Consider the following 23,534-nt stretch of genomic DNA (forward strand, 5'->3'; position numbering starts at 1 on the left):
AGCAGCATAGTACTCCATTGTGGAGATATACCATGGATTTTGAATCCATTCCTCTGCTGATGGGCCATTAGGCTGTTTCCAAATCATAGCGATTGTAAATTGTGCTGTTATGAATATAGGGGTGCATATTTTCTTTCTGATTGGTGTTTCTGACTTCTTGGTATATATTCCTACAAGTGGTATCACTGGGTCAAATGGGAGTTCCAATTTTAATTTTTTGAGGAACCTCCATACTGTTTTCCATAATGGTTGCATAGTCTGCATTCCCACCAGCAGTATACGAGGGTTCCTTTTTCTCCACATCCTCGCCAGCACTTGTCATTTGTTGATGACATTCTGACAGGTGTGAGTTGGTACCTCATTGTCATTTTGATTTGCATCTATTGGATAATTAGTGACTTTGATCATTTTTTATATGTTTCTTTGCCTCCTGTATGTGCACTTTCGTAAAGTGTCTGTTTGGGTCCTTTGACCATTTTTTACTAGGTTGTTTATCTTCCCTTTGTTAAGTTAAATGAGTGGCCTATAAATTTTGGAGATTAAACCCTTATCTGTAACATTGGCAAATATGTTCTCCCATGCAGTGGGCTCACTTGTTTTGTTGATAGTTTCTTTTGCTGTGCAGAAGCTTTTTATTTTGATGTATTCCCATTTGTTTTCTTTCTCCTTAGTTTCCATTGTCCTAGGATATTTATCGGTAAAGATATTGCTACAACATGTCTATTGCTGCCTATGGATTCTTCTAATATTGGTATGGTTTCCCATCTTACATTTAAGACTTTTGTCCATTTTTAGTTTATTTTTTGGTATGGTTTAAATTGGTGATCTAGTTTCATTTTTTTTGCATGAACCTGTCTACTTTTCTACATTTATAGAAGAGACTGTCTCGACTCCATTGTATGCTCTTTCCTCCTTTGTCAAATATTAATTGAGCATAATGGCTTGGGTCATTTTCTGGGGTCTATATTCTGTTCCATTGATCTATATGCCTATTCCTGAACCAGTACCAGGCAGTTTTAAGAATGGTGGCTTTGTAATATAGCTTGATATCTGGTACTGTGATCCCTCCAACTTTGTTCTTTCTCAGGATTGCTGTGGCTATCCGGGTCTTTTTTTTTATTCCATATAAATTTTGAAGAAGTTGTTCTAGGTCTGTGAAATATGCCGTTGGTATTTTAATGGGAATTGCATTGAATCTATAGATTCCTTTGTGTAGTATGGAAATTTTAAGGATGTTGATTCTACCAATCCATAAACATGGTATATTCTTCCACTTCCTGATAACTTCCTCTATCTCTTTCTTCAATGCCCTATAGTTTTATGAGTACAGATCTTTTACCTCCATAGTTAAGCTTATTCTTAGGTATCTTCATTTTTTGTTGCAATGGTAAACAGCAATGTTTTTCAATTTCTCTTTCTGTGAGTTCATTATTGGTGTATAAAAATACCATAGATTTCTGTGTGTTAATTTTGTATCCTGCTACATTGCAGAATTCATTTACAAAATCTAGTAGTTTAATACCTTTTATTTCTTCTTGTCTGATTATTATGGCTAGAACTTCCAGTACTATGTAAAACAGGAGTGGTGAAAGTGGGCATCCATGTATGTTCCTGTTCTTAGGGGAAATGGTTTTAGTATTTGCCCATTGAGTACGATGCTGCTATACATTCATTATATAACGCTTTTATTATGTTAAGGTATAATCACTTTATTCCCACTTTGCTGAGTTTATATCAAAAATGGGTGTTGGATTTTGTCAAATGCTTTTTCTGTATCAATTGATATTTTGTTTTTTTTTAATTTATTCACATGATGTATCTTATTTATTAATTTATCATGAATATTGTACTAGCCTTGCATCGCCGGAATAAATCCCACTTGGTCAAGGTATATGATCTTTTTAATGTATTGCTGGATGCAATTTTCTAATGTTTTGTTGAGGATTTTAGCAACTATGTTCATCAGAGATATTGGCCTGTAATTCTTTCTTTATAGTGTCTTTATCTGGTTTGGGGATGAGGGTAATGCTGGCTTCAGAGAAAGAGCTTGGCAGTGTTCCTCCTTCTTGAATTTTTTAGAATAGTCTGAGGAGGATCCGAGTTAGTTCTTCTTTGAATGTTTGGTAAAACTCCCCTGTGAAGCCATCTGGATAAGTGCTTTTGTTTGCTGGAAGTTTTTAGATTACTGCTTCAGTTTCAATGGTAGTTATAGCCTTATTCAAGTTTTCTGATTCATCTTGATTGAGTTTTGGAACATTGTATTTTTATTGGAATATGTCCATTTCATCTAGGTTGTCTAGTTTGTTGGAGTAGACTTGTTTGTGGTAGTTTTTTACAATCCTTTGTATGTCTGTGAGGTTGGTTGTTACTTCACCGCTTTCATTTCTGATTATGTTTATTTGGGTCCACTCTCGTTGCTTCTTGGTGAGCCTGGCAAGAGGTTAATCAATCTTATTTATCCTTTCAAAGAAGAAATTCTTGGTTATATTGATCTTTCGTACTTTTTTGTCTCTATATCATTTATTTCTATCTTGATCTCTATTATATCTTTCCTTCTACTTAATCTGGGCTTTTTTGTTGCTCTCTTTCTAGTTCTTTAAGTTGTAGGGTTAGATAACTTAATATCAGTTTTTCTTGTTGTTTTTTTAAGGTAAGCCTGTAGTGCTATGAACTTCCCACACAGGAGTGCTTTCATTGTGTGCCATAGATTTTGGACTATTGTTTTTTCGTTTTCATTTGTTTCCAGAATGTTTATTTATTCCTTCTTTGATGTCTATGGTAATGCATTTATTGTTTAATAGCACAGTAAGTAGCCTGTGTTTGATTTTTTAATTGTTTTCATTGTATTTGATTTCTACTTTTATGCCATTGTGATCTGACTGATATGATTTCAAACTTTTTGAATTTACAAAGACTTAGCCTGTGCCCTAATATGTGGTCTATCTTTGGAAATGTCCCATATGAACTTTAGAAGAGTGTATATTCCTTAGCTTTGGGGTGAAATGTTCTGAAGATGTCAATTAATCCCATCTGATCTAGTGAATCATTTAGGATTGCTGTTTCTTTGCTGATTTTTTTGTCTAGAGGATTTAACCAGTGATGTCAATGGGGTATTAACATCCCCTACTATGGTTGTATTGCTGTCAATTTCTCCATTTATATCTTCCAAAAGTCTTTTTATATATTTCGGTCCTCCTCTATTGGGTGCATATGTTTACCAGAGTTATATCCTCTTGTTGAACAGATCCCCTTAGTTTTGTGAATTGGCCTTTCTTATTTTTTGCAATGACCTTCACTTTGAAGTCTATTTTGTCAAATATAAGTACGCTACCACAGCTTTTTATTTGTTTCAATTTGCCTGAAAAATGTGTTTCCCTCTCTTCACTTTCAGTCTGTGTGAGTACTTTGTTTTAATGGGAGTCACTTATAGAGCATTTGTATGGGTCATGTTCTCTTATCCATTCAGTCACCCTATATCTTTTATTTTGACTATTTAATCCATTTATGTTTAAGATTATTATTGATAGGTACTTGCTTTTGCCATTTTTATTCTTTATGCCTGTGTTCCTTCTTCCCTTTTTATTTGTTCTTTTTACAACAATCTCTTTAGCATTTCTTGTAGTGCTGGCTTGATGGTAATAAATTCCTTTGCCTTTGTCATGCTCCTTATTTCACCTTCAATTTTGAATGATAGTCTTGCTGGGTATAATATTCTTGGATTCAATCCCTTGCTTTGTATCACTTTGTATACTTCATTCCATTCCTTCTGGCCTGATGTGTTTCTGTTGAGAAATCACTTGATAGTCTAATAGGAAATCCCTTGTAAGTAACTTTCTGAACCTTTCTGGTAGCCTTTGAGATTCTTACTTTGGCCCTAGCTGGTTTGGCTCAGTGGAAAGAGCATCAGCCTGCTGACTGAAGGGTCCTGGGTTCAATTCTGGCCAAGGGGACATGCCCAGGTTGTGGGCTTGATCACCAGTGGGGGGGCGTGCAGGAGGCAGCCCATCAATGATTCTCATCATTGATGTTTCTATCTCTCACTCTCCCTTCCTCTCTGAAATCAATAAAGAAATATATTTTTTAAAAAGATTCTTACTTCGTCATTGATGTTTGCCAATTTAATTACGATGTGTCCTTGTGTTGGTCTTTGGAAGTTCAACTTGGGAATCTGTGTGCTTCTTGTACTTGTATGACATTTTTATGCCCAGTCAGGGAAGGTTTCTGTCATTATTTCTTCAAACAGGTTTTCTATTCCTTCTTCAGCTTCCTCTTCTTCTGGAACCCCTATTATGCAGATATTGTTTAGTTTCATGTTGTCACAAAGCTCCCTTAGACTCTCTTCTGCTTTTAAGGTTATTTTTCCAGTTGCTGCTTTGCTTGGATGTTTTTCTACCCTCTCTTATAAATCACTGAATCAGTCCTCAGCTTCTAGTCTACTGTTGAAACCATCCATTGTGTTGTATATTGCAGCTCTGTCATTCTTCATTTCCTCTTTATTCTTACACATGGTGAATTTCTCATCCAGATATTTGAGCATCCTTATAACCATTACACTGAATTCTTCCTCTGACAAATTGCTTGCCTCCATCTCATTTATTTCCTTTTCTGGTGATTCCTAATTTTCTTTCATTTGGGGGTTGTTTCTATTCTCCCCATTTTTACTCTTCCTTGTGATTTTATTCTATGTATTAGATCAAACTGCTATTCTACCCAGATTTTTTTGAATTGTTCTTATGTAGTAGATGGTTTGTGGAACTCAGTGGTGCAGTCTCTCAGGCCTTCTGGACTGGGTATTCTAGGGAGTCGCCCTACTTGAGATATTTGTGTTCTCTTGATGTAGTTGGGTCTTTAATGTCATTGCCCCATCCGTGGATGTAGTCTCCTCTCAGGGTGTCTGGTTATGAGGCTCGCTCTCTAGCATGTCGTGCACACCATTATGGAGGTGATGACTGAATAGCACAAAATATAACACTTTAAGTCATGACACAAAAGAAAAAACACAAATGTACCCAAGACACCTATAACCCCAATAAAAGTGACCTCCAGAGACAAAAGAATTAGGAGAGAGAAAAGAGAGCAAAAATGATAGCGAGAAAATAAAATAATGAGAAAACACCACAAAACAAAGAAATAAATCAAATGCGCAAACAAAAATACCCAGAATAAACAGGGTCAGAATCTGTAGAGGCAGAGCTCAAATACAGAAAATAGGGTTAAGAAATTGGTTGAATATGGGTAGCACTGTGGTTTAGTATAGAGGAGGTAGAAAGAGAATGAGTGGTTAAGAATAAAAAAGTGAAAAAGTAAAATAAAAACGAAAACTATTTATTTATTTATTTATTTATTTATTTATTTATTGAAAAGGAGTATAGAGGAAAGAGCAGATAGGACTGAATTTAGGAAGTGAAACTAATTTAAAAATTAGAAGAAGAAAAGAGCAAGAGAGGAGAGGGAAAAGAATTGACCAGCGAAGAGAAAAGAGAAGGGGAAATTGTATAAGAGCAGGGAAGAGGAAATTAGATATATGAATAAGCCAACAGAGACTACAATAATAGTAACACATCAATAAAGGAGATAAAGAAGATCAATTTTTAACAAGAGGTAAAAAGAAAGGAAAGAGAAAAACTAAGGTGGGGACAGAAGAACAGGATGAAAAAGGGAGAAGCATGGAAGACAAAGGTAAAAAAAAGAAAAAAATAAGATAAAATAAAATAACAATAAAAAAGTGACATGTCATTCACTTCAGCTGAGTTTTAATGCCTCATGGGAGCTGGTTTAGAACCCCACTCTTCTGTTCTGTCTACCAATTCTAGGATTCCTGTTAAGTAGTTAGGTGCTGACCACTGTCAGGCAATGTCTTTGGCGTTTCCCACCATGTTGCAGCTCCAAGCAATCCACCACTACTGTGCTTATGTCTGTCTCCACAGGCCTTGGCTGCAAGCAAGCAGGACCCATCTGCCCGCTTTGCCTGTCTGCCAGCTATCAATCTTAATCACTAAAGTGTCTGTTTTTAACAGGGCTTTAGGTGTGTGTGGGGGGGGTGTTGTTTCACTTTCCGGGAATCAGATAAATGTTTTTTCTCTAATCCAGAGCTACTCCTCTGCAAGTGGCCCAAAATATTACTCTGGCCTTGGTTGGTCAGAGATCCTTCTATGGACACCATTGGGGTTGGCTGACAACATGCAGTTTTTATCAGTCTGGAATAGTGGGGTGGACCGGCCCCTCTTTCAACCCAGTCACTGAGGGCTCTTTGGGGCTATTCAGAGTCTTTGTTTCCTTTGTATTGCTCAAAGTGCAGGCAGGGTGTGGTAGGCTGTAGTACCTGACTTGAGGTTACTGGGAGGGGCTAGCTCTTCAGGAAAGAAATGGCCACTTGGGTTTGGAAGGTTACAAATGTCCCAATGCAGGATTCCTGGTCATGTCTCTTTGCCCTGCTTTCCTCCAGAGCCTCTCGGGCTCCAAAAATCTATGTCTCTACCTGCACCGCAGCCTCAGGTGAGTGTTTGCAATTGAAAAGTCCTATGTTTTGGGGCAGGCGCAGGGCGCGTCCAGGCGGGCAGGCTGGCTGGGAAGATGGCGGCGGGAGCCCTGGCCGCCGGGGAGCGGGCCCCAGGCGTCCGGAGAGCGCAGGCAAGGGCGGGGGCATGCCGCCCTCGCGTCCCCGAGAGGCGAAACCCACCAGCCCCTCACCATGGCGCGGCTTGTGGACTACTTCATGCTGGTGGCGTTCGGGCTGCACCTGCGCGGGAGTGGAGAAGGCCAGGGCCAGATCCTGCAGTGCTTCCCGGAGAAGGACTGTGAGGATAACACCTTCCCTCAGGGCATTGAGCTGTTTTGCCAGCCCAGCGGCTGGCAGCGGTGTCCTGAGAGGAACCCACCAACCTTTTTTGTTGCTGTCCTCACTGACATCAACTCTGAGTGGCACTACTGTGCCTGCTTGACCTTCTGGGAGCCAGCAGAGCCCACGCAGGAAGCCGTGAGCTTGAAGGACACTGCTGGGAGGGAAGAGGAAGCCGACGAGGGAGGCTCAGGGCGACTGTCACCTGGCCCGTCCAGCCCGCCTGGCCAGCTGTTCGCTCCAGACTCTGGTGTTGGTGTCTCAGTTGGACCACATGGAGGTGTTCAGGAACAGCCTGGGTCTGATCTACACCATCCACGTGGAGGGCCTGAACCCTGAACGTGGGCCTGGAGACCGTGGTCGGGAACCTGCTCACCTGCATCATCCCACTGGCTGGGGGCTCACAGAGAACCATCTCTTTGGGGGCGGGTGACCGGCAGGTCATCCAGAACCCACTCACTGACTCCCTGCCCATCAGCCGCTGCAGTGTGGCCCTGCTCTTCTGCCAGCTAGGCATCACCAACATGCTGTCTTTGTTCTGTGCTGCCCTCACTGAGCACAAGGTGCTCTTTCCGTCTCGGAGCTACCAATGCCTCTCAGACGCCTGCCGGGGACTCCTGGCCCCGCTGTTCCCACTCTGATACAGCTTCACCTATGTGCCCATCCTGCCAGCGCAACTCCTGGAGGTCCTCAGCATGCCCACGCCCTTCATCATCGGCGTCAACGCAGCCTTCCAGGCAGAGACCCAGGAGCTGCTGGATGTGATTGTGGCTGACCTGGATGGAGGGACGGTGACTGTCCCCGAGTGTGTACACATTCCACTGTTGCCGAAGCCACTGCAGAGCCAGACCCACAGTGTGCTGAGCATGGTCCTGGACCCGGAGCTGGAGTTGGCGGATCTCGCCTTCCCAACCCCCACAACATCCTCTTCCTCCCTAAAGATGCAGGACAAGGAGCTGCGGGCTGTTTTTCTGCAGCTCTTTGCTCAGCTCCTGCAGGGCTACCGTTGGTGCCTGCACATGGTCTGCATCCACCCGGAGCCTGTCATCTGCTTCCACAAGGCAGCCTTCCTGGGCCAGCATGGGCTGGTGGAGGACGACTTCCTGATGAAGGTGCTGGAGGGCATGGCCTTCGCAGGCTTTGTGTCTGAGCGTGGGGTCCCCTACCGTCCTACTGTTTGATGAGCTGGTGGCCCATGAGGTGGCATGGATGCAGGCGGATGAGAGCCACCCCCAGCGGGTCCTGCTTCGTGTCAAGGAGCTGGCGGAGCAGCTCTACAAAAACGAGAACCCATACCCCACAGTGGCTATGCACAAGGTGCAGAGGCCAGGGGAGGCCAGCCACCTGCGGTGGGCACCCCGGCCCTTCCCCCGGCTGGACGAGGGCATGGTACAGTGGATCGTGGACCAGGCCACGGCCAAGATGCAGGGAGCACCCCCCGCTGTGAAGGCCAAGAGGAGGATCATCGTGCCCTCGGGGCCCCCTATGACCGCCATCTCGGAGCGGAGCAGCGGGTTCCATGGCAACAGCGCTCGCCGCCTGGAGGTGGTTCGAAACTGCATCTCATATGTGTTCGAGGGGAAGATGCTCGAGGCCAAGAAGCTGCTCTGGCCGTGCTGAGGGCCCTGAAGGGGCGTGTGGCCTGCCGCTGCCTGGCCCAGGAGCTGCACCTGCATGTGCAGCAGAACTGCGCCATCCTGGACCATCAGCAGTTCGACTTTGTCATTCACATGATGAACTGTTGCCTGCAGGACTGCACCTCCATGGACAAGCACGGCATCGCTGCCGCTCTGCTGCCCCTGGTCACTGCCTCCTGCCGGAAGCTGAGCCCGGGGGTGACGCAGTTTGCGTACAGCTGCGTGCAGGAGCACGTGGTATGGAGCACGCCCCAGTTCTGGGAGGCCATGTTCTACAGGGATGTGCAGACCCACATCCAGGCCCTCTACTTGGATCCTGCCGAGGACCGAGACCCCTCCCAGGGCTGGGAGGAACCTGCAGAGGAGGAACCCTCGGCCCTGGATGTGGCATCTGAGCAGCGGCGTCTGTGGCCCATGCTGAGCCACAAGAAACAGCAGGAGCTGGTGCAGAAGGAGGAGAGCACGGTGTACAGCCAGGCCATCTACTACGCCAACCGTATGAGCTACCTGCTGCTGCCCCTTGACTCCAGCAAAAGCCGCCTGCTGCATGAGTGTGCGGGGCTGGGTGACCTGGAGAGCTCCAGCAACAGCCTTGTCACCAGCAGCATGGCGGGCAGCGTGGCCGAGAGCTACAACACATAGAGTGGCTTTGAGGATGCAGAGACCTGCAACGTAGCTGGGGCTGTTGTCCGCTTCATCTATTGCTTCGTGGACAAGGTCTGCACAGAGAGTGGGGTCACCAGCGACCACCTCAAGGGGCTGCATGTCATGGTGCCAGACATTGTCCAGATGCACATCGAGACCCTGGAGGCCGTGCACCGCGAGAGGAAGAGGCTGCCCCCCATCCAGAAGCCAAAGCTGCTACGGCCTCACCTGCTGCCCAGTAAGGAGTGTGTGCTGGACGGCCTGCGTGTCTACCTGCTCCCCGACGGGTGTGAGGAAGGCTCTGGGGGCAGTGGGGGTGGCCCCGCAGTGCTCCCGGCCGAGGGCGCCGTCTTCTTCACCACCTACCGGGTCATCTTCACGGGGATGCCCATCGACCCCCTTGTGGAGGAGCAGGTGGTGGTCCGCTCCTTCCCGGTGGCCGCGCTGACCAAGGAAAAGCGCATCAGCGTCTTGACCCCCGTGGACCAGATCCCACAGGATGGGCTGCATCTGCGCTCTTGCACGTTCCAGCTGCTGAAGATGGCTTTCAACGAGGAGGTGGGGTCTGAGAAAGCCGAGCTCTTCCGCAAGCAGCTTCACAAGCTGCGGTACCCGCTGGACATCAGGAGCACCTTTGCCTTCACCCTGGGCTCCGGGTACATGCCCGGCTGGCCACCCCACACCACCAAGGACAAGGGTTCCTCTCTCAGGACCCTGTCCCAGAACCTCATGAAGAACGCCAAGAAGACCATGGGGCAGCAGCACGTCACTCGGAAGAAGTACAACCCCCCCAGCTATGAGCACAGGGGCCAGCCCCCCGAGGACCAGGAAGACGAGATCTCAGTGTCAGAGGAGCTGGAGCCCAGCACACTGACCCCGACCTCAGCCCTGAAGCCCTCTGACCACATGACCATGAGCAGCCTGGTGGAGCGGGCCTGCTGCAGGGACTACCAGCGCCTGGGCCTGGGCACGCTGAGCAGCAGCCTGAGCCGCGCCAAGTCCGAGCCCTTCCGCATCTCTCCGGTCAACCGCATGTTCGCCATCTGCCGCAGCTACCCGGGGCTGCTGATCGTGCCCCAGAGCATCCAGGACAATGCACTGCAGCACGTCTCCCACTGCTACCGCCAGAACCGCTTCCCCGTGGTCTACTGGTGCAGTGGGCGCTCCAAGGCTGTGCTGCTGTGCTCAGGGGGCCTGCATGGCAAGGGTGTCGTCGGTCTCTTTAAGGCCCAGAACACACCTTCTCCAGGCCAGTCCCAGGTGGGCTCCAGCAGCTTGGAGCAGGAGAAGTACCTGCAGGCCGTGGTCAGCTCCATGCCCTGCTACATCGACACTTCGGGCCACAACACGCTCAGCGGCTTCTCCTCAGCACACATGGGCAGCCATGTGCCCAGCCCCAGAGCCAGGGTCACCACGCTGTCCAACCCCATGGTGGCCTTGGCCTCCAGACGGACCGCACCCCAAGATAAATGGGGCAGTGTTCGGGCCAGCGGGCACAGTGGTGGGCTCAGTGGTGATGTGGGCTCCCGGCTAGCAGGCAGAGACATGCTGCCCCCCCCCCAATGCGAACGGGGCTCCCCCGGACCCAGGCTTTCTGCAGCCCCAGCGTGCAGCCCTCTACATCATTGGGGACAAGGCCCAGCTCAAGGGCGTGCGGCCAGACCCCCTGCAGCAGTGGGAGCTGGTGCCCATCGAGGTGTTTGAGGCCCGGCAGGTGAAGACCAGCTTCAAGAAGCTGCTGAAGGCGTGTGTCCCGGGCTGTCAGGCCTTCGAGTCCGGCCCCACCTCCTTCTTGCGCTCGCTGGAGGATTCGGAGTGGCTCACCCAGATCCACAAGCTGCTGCAGGTGTTGGTGCTGGTGGTGGAGCTCCTAGACTCGGGCTCCTCCGTGCTAGTGAGCCTGGAGGATGGCTGGGACATCACCACGCAGGTGGTGTCCCTGGTGCAGCTGCTCTCGGACCCCTTCTACCGCATGCTGGAGGGCTTCTGCCTGCTGATGGAGAAGGAGTGGCTGTCCTTTGGCCATCGCTTCAGCCATCGGGGGCCCACACCCTGGCCGGGCAGAGCAGCGGATTCACGCCCGTCTTCCTGCAGTTCCTGGGCTGTGTGCACCAGGTCCACCTGCAGTTCCCCATGGAGTTCGAGTTCAGTCCCTTCTACCTCAAGTTTCTTGGCTACCACCATGTGTCCCGCTGCTTCCGGACCTTCCTACTGGACTCAGCCTATGAGCACATTGAGCAAGGGCTGCTGTATGAGGAGAAGGGGAAGTGCAAGGGCCCGCAGGCCTGCAGGCCTGTGTGGGAGTATGTGGACCAGCTAAGCAAGACGCCCATGTTCTACAACTACATGTATGCGCCCGAGGACACGGAGGTCCTGCAGCCCTACAGCAACGCGTCCAACCTGAAGGTGTGGGACTTCTACACCGAGGAACACTGGCCCAAGGCCACCCCTATGACTGGGAGCTGGCCCAGGTGACCCCGGAGGAGGAGCGGCCTGATGGGGGTGCTCCCCAGAGCAGGCACCACGTGGTGTGGCCCTGCTACGACAGCCGTCCCCGGGCCCAGCCCAATGCCATCTCACGCCTACTGGAGGAGCTTCAGCGGCTGGAGACCGAGCTGGGCCGGCCCCCTGAGCGGTGGAAGGACAACTGGGATCGGGTGAAGGCTGCCCAGCGCCTCGAAGGCTGGCCAGATGGACGTGGCACCCCCAGTTCTCTGCTGGTGTCCAGTGTACCCCACCACCGCCATTCGCTGGGTGTGTACCTGCAGGAGGGGCCTGTGGGTTCCAGCCTGAGCCTCAGCCTGGACAGTGACCAGAACAGTGGCTCAACCACATCTGGCTCCCGCCAGGCCGCCCGCCGCAGCACCAGCACCCTGTACAGCCAGTTCCAGACAGCTGAGAGTGAGAACAGGTCCTATGAGGGTACCCTCTACAAGAAGGGGGCCTTCATGAAGCCCTGGAAGGCCCGCTGGTTCGTGCTGGAAAAGACTAAGCACCAGCTGCGCTACGACGACCACCGCATGGATACAGAGTGCAAGGGGGTCATTGACCTGGCGGACAGAGGCCGTGGTGTCTGGCACTCCCACCATGGGCGGCCCCAAGACCGTGGATGAGAAGGCCTTCTTCGATGTGAAGACGACTCATCGTGTTTACAACTTCTGTGCCCAGGACGTGCCGTCGGCCCAGCAGTGGGTGGACCAGATCCAGAGCTGCCTGTCAGACGCCTGAGCCCAGCCCTGCCGGCTGTGCTGTGTCCAGTTACAGACCACTAGGGGTGGGCAGGGCCCCCCGGCCATGTTTACAGCCCCCACCCTTGACAGTATTGAGGCCCAGCCCCCGAATTTGTGTGTACAGCCCCTGCCAACCCCACCCTGCCCACCCCGCCCACCTGGCCAGCTCTGAGTTATTTTGGAGTCCTGGCTGAACATTGGCGGGAGGCGCCATGGTACAGCCCTCTCGGTGGGCCTGTAAATAGCCCAGCCCTGTCCATGTGGTGGCCCCGGCGGCCCGCAGGCACCCTGTTCCTACAACCAGAGTCTATAAAGAGAACTATGTGCCACAAAAAAAAAAAGTCCTATGTTTTGGGTTTAGCAAATAAAAGCAAAGACAAAACAAAAGCAAAACAACCACAAAACTGTGTATTTCTCTCCCCCCGCCCCAGCACCACACTGCTTGGGCCGCTTTTCAGGCCGCCTTTCAGGACACAGCCTTTTGCAGCTGTGGTCTTAGCTCTAGATTCCATGGCTGCCAGCAGCACTGTGGCTTTTCCTTTTCACAGTTGGGTGTTAAGCATGTCACCAAGGGACACGGCTTTGGTGCAATACAGTATCCTCCTCACACTGTTGGCCTGGTGGTCGTGTGTCCCTCTCCAGCCCAGATCCCTGTTCCTACCATTCTCCAGGCATCCTCTCCCCTTCCTTGTTGTGAATTGTCTCCTCAGCTGTGTCTAATTTGTTAATTCTGGGTGGATGTTCTCCAATTTAGTTGCTTTTCCAGCCTGGCCCTGGGACAAGGTGCATGACATGTCTGCCTACTCAGCTGCCATTTTCTTCCCACCAGATTTCTATGTATTTAGCAATGGTTAATCATTTTTATTTATGCATTAAATAAAATCACCATAAAAACGTATCAAACAGGAAGCAAGGTGGCGGCATAGTTAAATGCCTGTACTCACTGCCTCCCACAACCACATCAAAATTACAACTAAAATACAGAACAACCATCATTTAGAACTGCCTGAAAGCTGGCTGAATGGAAGTCCCACAACTAGAGAAGTAAAAAAGACAGCACATTGAGAGTGGTAGGAAGGGTGGAGACATGGACCGGGCAGGAACTGCACCAATGTGTGCCATTTTTTTTTAACCAGGAGAGAGACTATCTCTGCAGAGGCCACTGTGAGAAGCAAGGGGACTCAGGCCCACACCAGACTCCCAGCCAAGGTTTGAGCTGGGAAGAGAAGTCCCCATAACTACAAGCTGTAAAAACCAGTGGGGATTGGGACTTAGTGACACGGAGGCTGCTGGAGACCCAGGTGTTCCTTTCAAAGGGGCAGCACACAAACTGAACTTACAAGGCCCCACTTCTTCTGAGCTCTAGCACCAGGGCAAGGCTCTGGGGCACCCAGACACATACGAGGAGGAACTGGATTGTCTGGCATCAGGGCAGGAACTTGGGGGAAGCTATCTCTAAGATGGAGGTCCTTGCAGAGGTCATAGTTCCTGTGCTGGGACCTCCCTGGTTGCAGGTCTGACTGGCAACCATATCTGTTTGCTACTCCCTGGTGATTCCCTGAGACCCTGCCCATCCAATTTGCAGGCCCACCCAACCTGTTTGCAGTAGCTTTTGCATATGAATGGCCTGTCCTTGCTCAGGCTTCAGAGTTAGCTAAAATCTCTCAAACAAGCTTCAGCTAGGGCAGCATGCCCCAGACCTATCAATAAAAGGCCCAATACGCAGCTCTAGCACCAGCCTGCCTTGCTTCACAGCTGGGCCTTGCCTGGGCACCTCCAAGCCCAATACAAATAGCTCCTGCAGGGTGGCCCCAGGCAGTGGCTGACTTTGCACCACTCTGGAGGCCCTAGAGCCAGTGCACCTGGTGGACAGCTTCAGACCATAGCAAATTACAACTCTAGACATCCACAAGCGACACACTCAAGAGGCAGATACAGTGAGGACCAAAGCCCACTGAAGCACATCCTGCTCCACATGGGTGTTTCCTACACAGCAGTTCTCCCACTATAGCTACAGCTGGTCCTCACAGCCAACTGGCCTGAAGGTCAATTCCTCCCTGTGATGCCAACAGCAATCAAGGCTCAACTATAAGACTGTGTACACAGCCCACACAGGGATGTAAATAGAGTGCCCAGCTCAGGTAACTGGGGAGGCTAAGCCACTGGGCCCTATGGGACACCTACTACAAAAGGCCACTCTACCAATTCCAAGAAACATAGCAGCTATACCTAATACAGAGAAACAAACACAAGGAAGCAGCCAAAATGGGGAGAAAAAGAAACATGTCACAAATGAAAGAAATGGAAGCAAACAAACTTTCGGATACAGAATTCAAACCCATGGTTATAAGGTTACTCAAGGATCTTCATGAGACTTTCAAGGATCTTAGTGAGAAAGTCAAAAACATGAAAAAGGACCAGTCAGAAATTAAGCATACACTAACTGAAATAAAGACTAATTTACAAGGATTCAACAGTAGGGTAGAGGAGTCCGAGAATCAAATCAATGGTTTGGAATATGAGGAAGCAAAAAACAAACAAACAAACAAAAAAACACAATTAGAAGAGCAAAAAGAAAAAAGAATAAAAAAATCTGAAGACAGTATAGGGAGCCTCTGACACAACTTCAAGTTATGCATTATAGGGGTGCCAGAAGGAGATGAGAGAGATCAAGAAATTGAAATCCTATTTGAAGAAATAATGACAGAAAACTTCCTCTACCTGGTGAAAGAAATTGATTTAAAGTCCAGGATGCATGGAGATTCCCAAACAAGAGGAACCCAAAGAGGCCCACACCATGACATGTCATAATTAAAATGCCAAGGGCTAAAGACAAAGAGAGAATCTTAAAAGCAGCAAGAGAAAAGCAGTTAGTTACCTACAAGGGAGCGCCAATATGACTGTCAGCTAATTTCTCAACAGAAACTTTGCAGGCCAGAAAGGAATGGCAAGAAATATTCAAAGTGATGAATAGCAAGGACCTACAACCAAGACTACTCTACCCTGCAAAGCTATCATTTAGAATTGAAGGTCAGATAAAGAGCTTCACAAACAAGAAAAAGCTAAAGGAGTTTATCACCACCAAACCAGTATTACATGAAATGTTGAAGGTATTTTTTAAGAAGAGATAAAAATATGAACAATAAAATGGCAACAAATACATTTCTATCAACAATTGAATCTAAAAATAAAAATAAATGAACAAGAAATCTACTGAACAAAATAAAATGGCGAATAAAATCGAATCAAAAGCATGGAAGCATGGAATAGACTGATGAATCTCAGAGGGAAAAGGGGAGGGGGGATGGGAAGAGATTAACCAAAGATCTTACCAATGGACACAAACAGTAGGGCAGTGAAGGCCTGGGGAGGGTTGGGAACTGGGTGGAGGGGGGCAATGGGGGTACAGAAGGGGACATCTGTAATACTCTTAACAGTAAAGATTTTTTTAAATTTATCAAAATTATTTTTATACCAACCTGAGCATCCTGTATTTCAGCCATAGATCCCCTGTTGATATTTGCTATGTCCATGAACAGTCTATCAATTGCCTCATGTATGGCAGGTGAACTATCTTTTACAATCAGGTTTTGAATAATTTCTGAAATAACAATGGATGACAAAAGTGTTATGAACTATCACCATTGGGTAAAAGTAGCAAATCATTTTGAAATCAGTCCCTAGATAGTTTGTCAAATGAATATAACATGAAAAAACTTTGAATGACCTTTAGAGTAAAACCAAACTAGAGAAAAAGTTATTTTAAGCTAAAAGTGGAGTACAATTTTCAAATGAAATTTATATTCCCCGGGAATCATTTGTTTCTAACTATCATTACTCTCATTCTCAAAAGTAAAATGCTTCACAAATAGTAATGTTATTATAGGTCATTTTAAAACTACAAAATAGAAATTAATAATGTCTTCAAAACTATAAAATGTAGACATTCTGAAGGAAGACTTAGATATGTGCCCTGTAAAATTGAAATACTTATTAATATTTTCAAGCATTAGACAGACATAGCTAACTTATCCTGTCTCTGAAGTCTTGACCTTACTTTATGAGAAAAAAAAAATGACATGCTCTAACAAACAAAACAGACCCAGAGGCATGGAAGCATGCAATAATCTGACGATTCTCAGAGGGAAGGGAAGGGATGGAAGATATCAACCAAAGAACATATTTGCATACATGCATAACCCATGGATACAGACAATAGTGAGGTGAAGGCCTAGAGAGGAGACAGAAGTGAGGAGGAGGGGATCAACAGGATAAAAGATGGATATCTGTAATACTTTCAATAATAAAGATAAATAAATAAAAATGACATGCCTAATTAGTGACAACATTAGCCAGTTACTGAATCTGTACAAATGATGTCATCATTTTTTACACAGTCTAAGTTCCAGACTCCATCAAGCTAAATCTTACTAGGACATGGAATTCCATAAACCCAAGCTTGACATAGAATCATAATTGATGCCTTTTATATTACCAAAATTGAGGTTTTTCCAAACTCATGTAACAGAGGTCTTTATATCTAGATATCTGTAATTTTTTTAAATATTTCTGAGCATCAACTAGCAAAATGTTGTTAATATTCATAAAAATACTATAAGAGTACCTTCTAAAAAATATTTAAGCTGCTATTTAACCTACTACAATTAACAATAAACCTGCTGAATGAAAATTTTTCAGTTAAACATCAAAAACTAGATTCATATAAAGACTTCACAAAGCAAATTATGTTCAAATATAGTCAAATCTTTTTTTACAGCTCATGGAATCTTTAGTACCCAATGCATGAGCAGTGGTATTAGGAAAAACATAAAACATATTTTATACACAAAGGGTGATAAGATATATACAAAGAGAATAATCTCTAGCTTCTTTACTCCTGTAAATTCATGAGACATATTAAGTATATTGATTCTTCTAAGATTAGGTAAATATTAGGCTGAAAGGCATATATATTACAGCCCTTGCTTAAACTATAAGGTGGGGCCCAGCTGGTGTAGTTCAGTGGATTGCGCACCATCCCATGCACCAAGAGGTCGCTGGTACAATTCCCAGTCAGGTCATATGCCTGGATTGTGGGCTAGATCCCCAGTAGGGGGCATGCAGGAGGCAGCCAATTGATGTTTATCATCAATGTTTCTCTCTCTCTCTAAAAAAAATCAGTAAAAACATATTAAAAACACAAGGTGAGGCAAAAAGTAGTTTTATAGTTGTTCATATAGCAAATAATACAATAATAAATAAATAATAATACAGAATAAACTGTGTTTCATGTACTCACAGCTATAAACCTACAATATACACATGATATATTACAAAATTATATACTTGAAACTTATATCATGTACTAACCAATGTCACTGCAATAAATTTAATTTGGTTAAAAAAAGAAAGGTGGTGCTAGCTGACTTGACTCAGTGGATAGAGCGTCGGCCTGCAGACTTAAGAGTCCTGGGTTCTATTCTAGTCAAGGGCATGTACCTCGGTTACAGGATCAATCCTGGCCCTCATTGGGGTGCGTGCGGGAGGCAACCAATCGATGTGTCTCTCTCACATTGATGTTTCTCTCTCTGTGTCTCTGTCTCTCCCTTCCACTCTCTCTAAAAATTAATGGAGGAGAAACCAAGATGCCGGCATAGGTAAGCACCTAAACTGCTGCCCCGCACAACAATTTCAAAACTACAACTAAAAGATAGAACGGACACCATCCAGAACCACAGGAAAGCTGGCTGAGTGGAAATTCTACAACTAGAAGGAAAGAGGAAATCTCACGGAGAAGGAGCGGCAAAGAGCTGAGGTACGGAGACACGCGCGCGCAGAGAGGAAGGGCGGCAGAGTGCCTGGCTGGCTTTCTCTGGCGGGAGCGGGAAAGAAGGCCCCGACTGCATTGAACCCCAGTTCCAACTGCAATGAACCTCAGTTCCGGGCGAAACCCTGTGTACCTAGGCTCATACAGGGGGAGTTTGGACTGTCAGGTAGAGAGAAAGGCACAGACACACGGAGACTCGGAGACTCAGGGGAGCCGTGGCGGCAGGGGTCTGGAGGCGCGAGTGTGCACAAAGACTGACTGCGGAGGTTACCACAGGCTATCCCTAGCAGAAGGGAGTTGGAAGCTCCTGACTGCACCGAACCCCAGTTCCGACGGCACTGAACCGCAGTTCCGGGCAAGCCCCTGGGAATCCATGCTCTTGCGGGGGAAAGCTGGACTGTAAGGCGGAAACTCGGGAACCGCGGAAGGCAGAGGTCTGGAAAGGTGCGCGCAAGGGCAGGGCTGACGGGAAGCCAAGGCTGTCTGCCCCGCCCTGAGACTCCACCCATTCCAAGCTGAGCACAGAGGCTTTTGAAATCTGGCAAGGCTAATCCTATAAGGCTGTCTCCAGCACCAAAAATCTCCCAGTGTAGACACAGCTGATCCTCACAGCCAACTGGCCTGCAGGTCAATTCATCCCAGTGATACCAACAACAATCAAGACTTAACTACAACAGGACTGTACACACAGTCCACAAAGGGGTGCACCAAGAGTGTCCACCTCAGGTTAACTGGGGAGGCCGACCCACTGGGCCATATAGGAAACCTAGCACACAAAGCTACTCTACCAACTCAGGGAAGCAATGAAAAATGGGGAGACGAAGAAAGAGATCACAAACAAAAGAAATGGAGGAAAACAAACGACTGGATATAGAATTCAAAACCACGGTTATAAGGCTTTTTCAGAATATCCTAGAAAAGGCTGATAAATATAATGAGACTCTCAAAGATATGAAAAAGGACCAACTAGAAATTAAACATACACTGACTGAAATAAAAAATATTATACAGAGACCCAACAGCAGACTAGAGGAACGCAAGAATCAAGTCAAAGATTTGAAATACAAAGAAGCAAAAAACACTCAACCGGAAAAGCAAAAAAAAGAAAAAAGAATCCAAAAAGTTGAAGATAGTGTAAGAAGCCTCTGGGACAACTTCAAGCATACCAACATCAGAATTATAGGGGTGCCAGAAGAAGAGAGAGAGCAAGATACTGAAAACCTATTTGAAGGAATAATGACCGAAAACTTCCCCCACCTGGTGAAAGAAATAGACTTACAAGTCCAGGAAGCACACAGAACCCCAAACAAAAGGAATCCAAAGAGGACCACACCAAGACACATCATAATTAAAATGCCAAGAGCAGCCGAAACCGGTTTGGCTCAGTGGATAGAGCGTCGGCCTGCGGACTGAAAGGTCCCGGGTTCGATTCCGGTCAAGGGCATGTACCTTGGTTGCGGGCACATCCTCAGTGGGAGGTGTGCAGGAGGCAGCTGATCGATGTTTCTCTCTCATCGATGTTTCTGGCTCTCTATCCCTCTCCCTTCCTCTCTGTGAAATATCAATAAAATATATTTTTTTTAAAAAATGCCAAGAGCAAAAGACAAAGAGAGAATATTAAAAGCAGCAAGAGAAAAACAGTTAATTACCTACAAGGGAGCACCCATACGATTGTCAGCTGATTTCTCAACAGAAACTATGCAGGCCAGACGGGAGTGGCAAGAAATATTCAAAGTTATGAATAGCAAGAACCTACGACAAAGACTACTCTACCCAGCAAAGCTATTATTCAGAATGGTAGGTCAGATAAAGAGCTTCACAGATAAGAAAAAGCTAAAGGAGTTCATCACCACCAAACCAGTATTATATGAAATGCTGAAAGGTATTCTTTAAGAAGAGGAAGAAGAAAAAAGTAAAGAGAAAAATTATGAACAACAAATACATATCTATCAACAAGTGAATCTAAAAATCAAGTGAATAAAAAATCTGAGGAACAGAATAAACTGGTGAATATAATAGAATCAGGGGCATAGAAAGGGAGTGGACTGATAATTCTCGGGGGGAAAGGGGTATGGGGGGTGCAGGAAGAGACTGGACAAAAATCGTACACCTATGGATGAGGACAGTGTGAGGGGAGGTAAGGGCAATGGGTGGGGTGGGAACTGGGTGGAGGGGAGCTATGGGGGGAAAACGGAGAAACAATTGTAATAATCTGAACAAAAAGATTTATTAAATTTAAAAAAATAAAAATAAAAATCAATGGAAAAATATCCTCGGATGAGGATTAACAAAAAAAGAAAAAAGAAAGAAATGTGACCTGGCCTTGGTTGAGCATCGACCCATGTGCCAAGAGGTCCCAGTTGAATCCTGGTCAGGGCACATCCTGCGATTTCAAGCTTTATCTCCAGCAGGGGGTGCGCAGGAGGCAGCCAATCGATGTTGATGTCAATGTTTCTATCTCCCTCTCCCTTTCCCTCTAAAATAAATTTAAAAAAAAAATCTTTGGAGAAACCAAGATGGCAGCATAGGTAAACACCTAAACTGCTGCCTCGCACAACAATTTTAAAACTACAACTAAAAGACAGAACGGACACCATCCAGAACCACAGGAAAGCTGGCTGAGTGAAAATTCTACAACTAGAAGGAAAGAGGAAAGCTCACAGAGAATTGGAGGTACGGCAAAGGGTCTTTGTGCGCGCAGAGAGGAAGGGCGGCTGAGAGCCTGGCTGACTTTCTCTGGCGGAAGGGGGAAGGAAGCTTCCGACCGCACTGAACCCCAGTTCTGACGGCACTGAACCCCAGTTCTGGGCGAACCCCTGGGGACCCACGCACTTACGGGGGGAGTCTGGACTCTCGGGCGGAGACTCGGGAGCCGGGGAAGGCGGAGGACTGAAAGTGCCCGCGCGCTGCGCGCCAGTGCGCACAAAGGCTGCGAAAGTTGCCACAGGCTTTCCCTAGTGGAAGGGAGTCAGAGGATTCTGACTGCACTGAGCCCCAGTTCTGACTGCAGTGAACCCCAGTTCCAGGCGAGCCCCTGGGGACCCACGCTCTTGTGGGGGGAGTCTGGACTCTCGGGCAGAGACTCGGGAGCCGGGGAAGGCGGAGGACTGAAAGTGCCCGCGCGCGCGCGCCAGTGCGCACAAAGGCTGCGGAAGTTGCCACAGGCTTTCCCTAGTGGAAGGGAGTCAGAGGATTCTGACTGCACTGAGCCCCAGTTCTGACTGCAGTGAACCCCAGTTCCAGGCGAGCCCCTGGGGACCCACGCTCTTGTGGGGGAGTCTGGACACTCGGGCGGAGACTCGGGAGCCAGGGAAGGCGGAGGACTGAAAGCGCGCGTGCGCATGCCAGTGCGCACAAAGGCTGCGGTGGTTGCCACAGGCTTTCCCTAGTGAAAGGGAGTCAGAGGCTCCTGACGGCACTGAGCCCCAGTTCTGACTGCAGTGAACCCCAGTTCCAGGCGAGCCCCTGGGGACCCACGCTCTTGTGGGGGGAGTCTGGACTCTCAGGCGGAGACTCGAGCTGGGGAAGGCGGAGGACTGAAAGCGCACATGCGTGCAAGGGCAAGGCTGACAGGAAGCCAAAACTGAGACTCCACCCCATCCAAGCTGAGCACAGAGGCTATTGCAATTTGGCAAGTCTAATCCTATAAGGCTGTCTCCAGCACCGAACTTCTCCCAGCATAGACACAGCTGATCCTTACAGCCAACTGGCCCGGAGGTGAATTCTTCCCAGTGATACCAACAACAATAAAGACTTAATTACAACAAGGCTGTACACACAGTCCACAAAGGGGTGCACCAAGAGTGTCAACCTCAGGTTAACTGGGGAAGCAGACCCACTGGGCCATATTGGAAACCTAGCACAAATATCTACCTTACCAACTCAGGGAATCAGTGAAAATGCGGGGTCAAAGAATCAGATCACAAACGAAAGAAATGGAGGAAAACAAACGACTGGATATAGAATTCAAAACCACGGTTATAAGACTTTTTAAGAATATCCTAGAAAAGGCCGATAAATATAACGAGACCCTCGAAGATATGAAAAAGGACCAACTAGAAATTAAACATACACTGACTGAAATAAAAAATATTATACAGAGACCCAGAAACAGAATAGAGGAACCCAAGAATCAAGTCAAAGAATTGAAATACAAAGAAGCAAAAAACACTCAACCGAAAAAGCAAAAAGCAAAAAAAAAAAAAAATCGAAAAAGTTGAAGATAATGTAAGAAGACTCTGGGACAACTTCAAGCGTACCAACATCAGAATTATGGGGGTGCCAGAAGAAGAGAGAGAGCAAGATACTGAAAACCTATTTGAAGAAATAATGACCGAAAACTTCCCCCACCTGGTTAAAGAAATAAACTTACAAGTCCAGGAAGCCCACAGAACCCCAAACAAAAGGAATCCAAAGAGGACCACACCAAGACACATCATAATTAAAATGCCAAGAGCAAAAGACAAAGAGACAATATTGAAAGCAGCAAGAGAATAACAGTTAATTACCTACAAGGGAGCACCCATACGACTGTCAGCTGACTTCTCAACAGAAACTATGCAGGCCAGACGGGAGTAGCAAGAAATTTTCAATGTGATGAATAGCAAGAACCTACAACCAAGATTACTCTACCCAGCAAAGCTATCATTCAGAATTGAAGGGCAGATAAAGAGCTTCACAGATAAGAAAAAGCTGAAGGAGTTCATCACCACCAAACCAGTATTATATGAAATGCTGAAAGGTATTCTTAAAGAAGAGGAAGAAGAAAAAAGTAAAGAGAAAAATTATGAACAACAAATACATATCTATCAACAAGCGAACCTAAAAATCAAGTGAATTAAAAACCTGAGGAACAGAATAATCTGGTGAATATAATAGAATCAGGGGCATAGAAAGGGAGTGGACTGATAACTCTCAGGGGGAAAGGGGTATGGGGGGTTCATGAAGAGAATGGACAAAAATCATACACCTATGGATGAGGACAGTGGGGGGGAGGTAAGGGCAGAAGGTGGGGTGGGAAATGGGTGGAGGGGAGCTATGGGGGGAAAAAGGAGAAATAATTGTAATAATCTGAATAAAGATTTATTTTAAAAAAATCTTTAAAAAGGAAATGTGCTAAATATATGCAATAGAATATTATTCAGCCATAAAAAAAAGAATGAAATCTTGCCACTTGTGACAACATAATGGACCTTAAAGGCATTATGCTAACTGAAATGAGCCAGAGAAAGACAAATACCATATGATCTCACTTATATGTGAAATCTTAAAACAAGCAAACAAAACATAGATACAGAGAACAGACTGATTTTAACCAGGGGTCAGGGTTAGGTGGTAGACAAAACGGGTGAATGGAG

The 23,534-nt window shown here is 46.7% G+C and overlaps 2 protein-coding genes across 2 annotated transcripts in view; one reads left to right on the forward strand and one right to left on the reverse strand.

Moving 5' to 3' along the window:
* TEX11 (testis expressed 11) overlaps positions 1 to 23,534 on the reverse strand; it is a gene marked incomplete at both ends in the record, with an annotated part of 517,390 nt that overhangs the window by 463,992 nt on the left and 29,864 nt on the right. Inside the window, one exon of the mRNA XM_080652805.1 lies at positions 15,830 to 15,951. Within this exon, the coding sequence (XP_080508931.1) occupies positions 15,830 to 15,951 (122 nt within the window). The remainder of the gene's footprint in view (positions 1 to 15,829; positions 15,952 to 23,534) is intronic.
* LOC308239939 (myotubularin-related protein 5-like) lies at positions 6,692 to 12,597 on the forward strand (the record flags this gene model as incomplete). Its single annotated transcript, XM_080652804.1, is given in 11 exon segments — positions 6,692 to 7,080; positions 7,082 to 7,166; positions 7,171 to 7,476; positions 7,480 to 8,012; positions 8,014 to 8,444; positions 8,447 to 9,114; positions 9,118 to 10,671; positions 10,673 to 11,162; positions 11,165 to 11,545; positions 11,548 to 12,178; positions 12,180 to 12,597. Coding segments are annotated over 11 exon segments (5,637 nt in total). The 3' UTR covers positions 12,349 to 12,597.

This window comes from Plecotus auritus (assembly GCF_963455305.1).
Source record: "Plecotus auritus genome assembly, chromosome: X".
Taxonomy (NCBI): Eukaryota; Metazoa; Chordata; class Mammalia; order Chiroptera; family Vespertilionidae; genus Plecotus; species Plecotus auritus.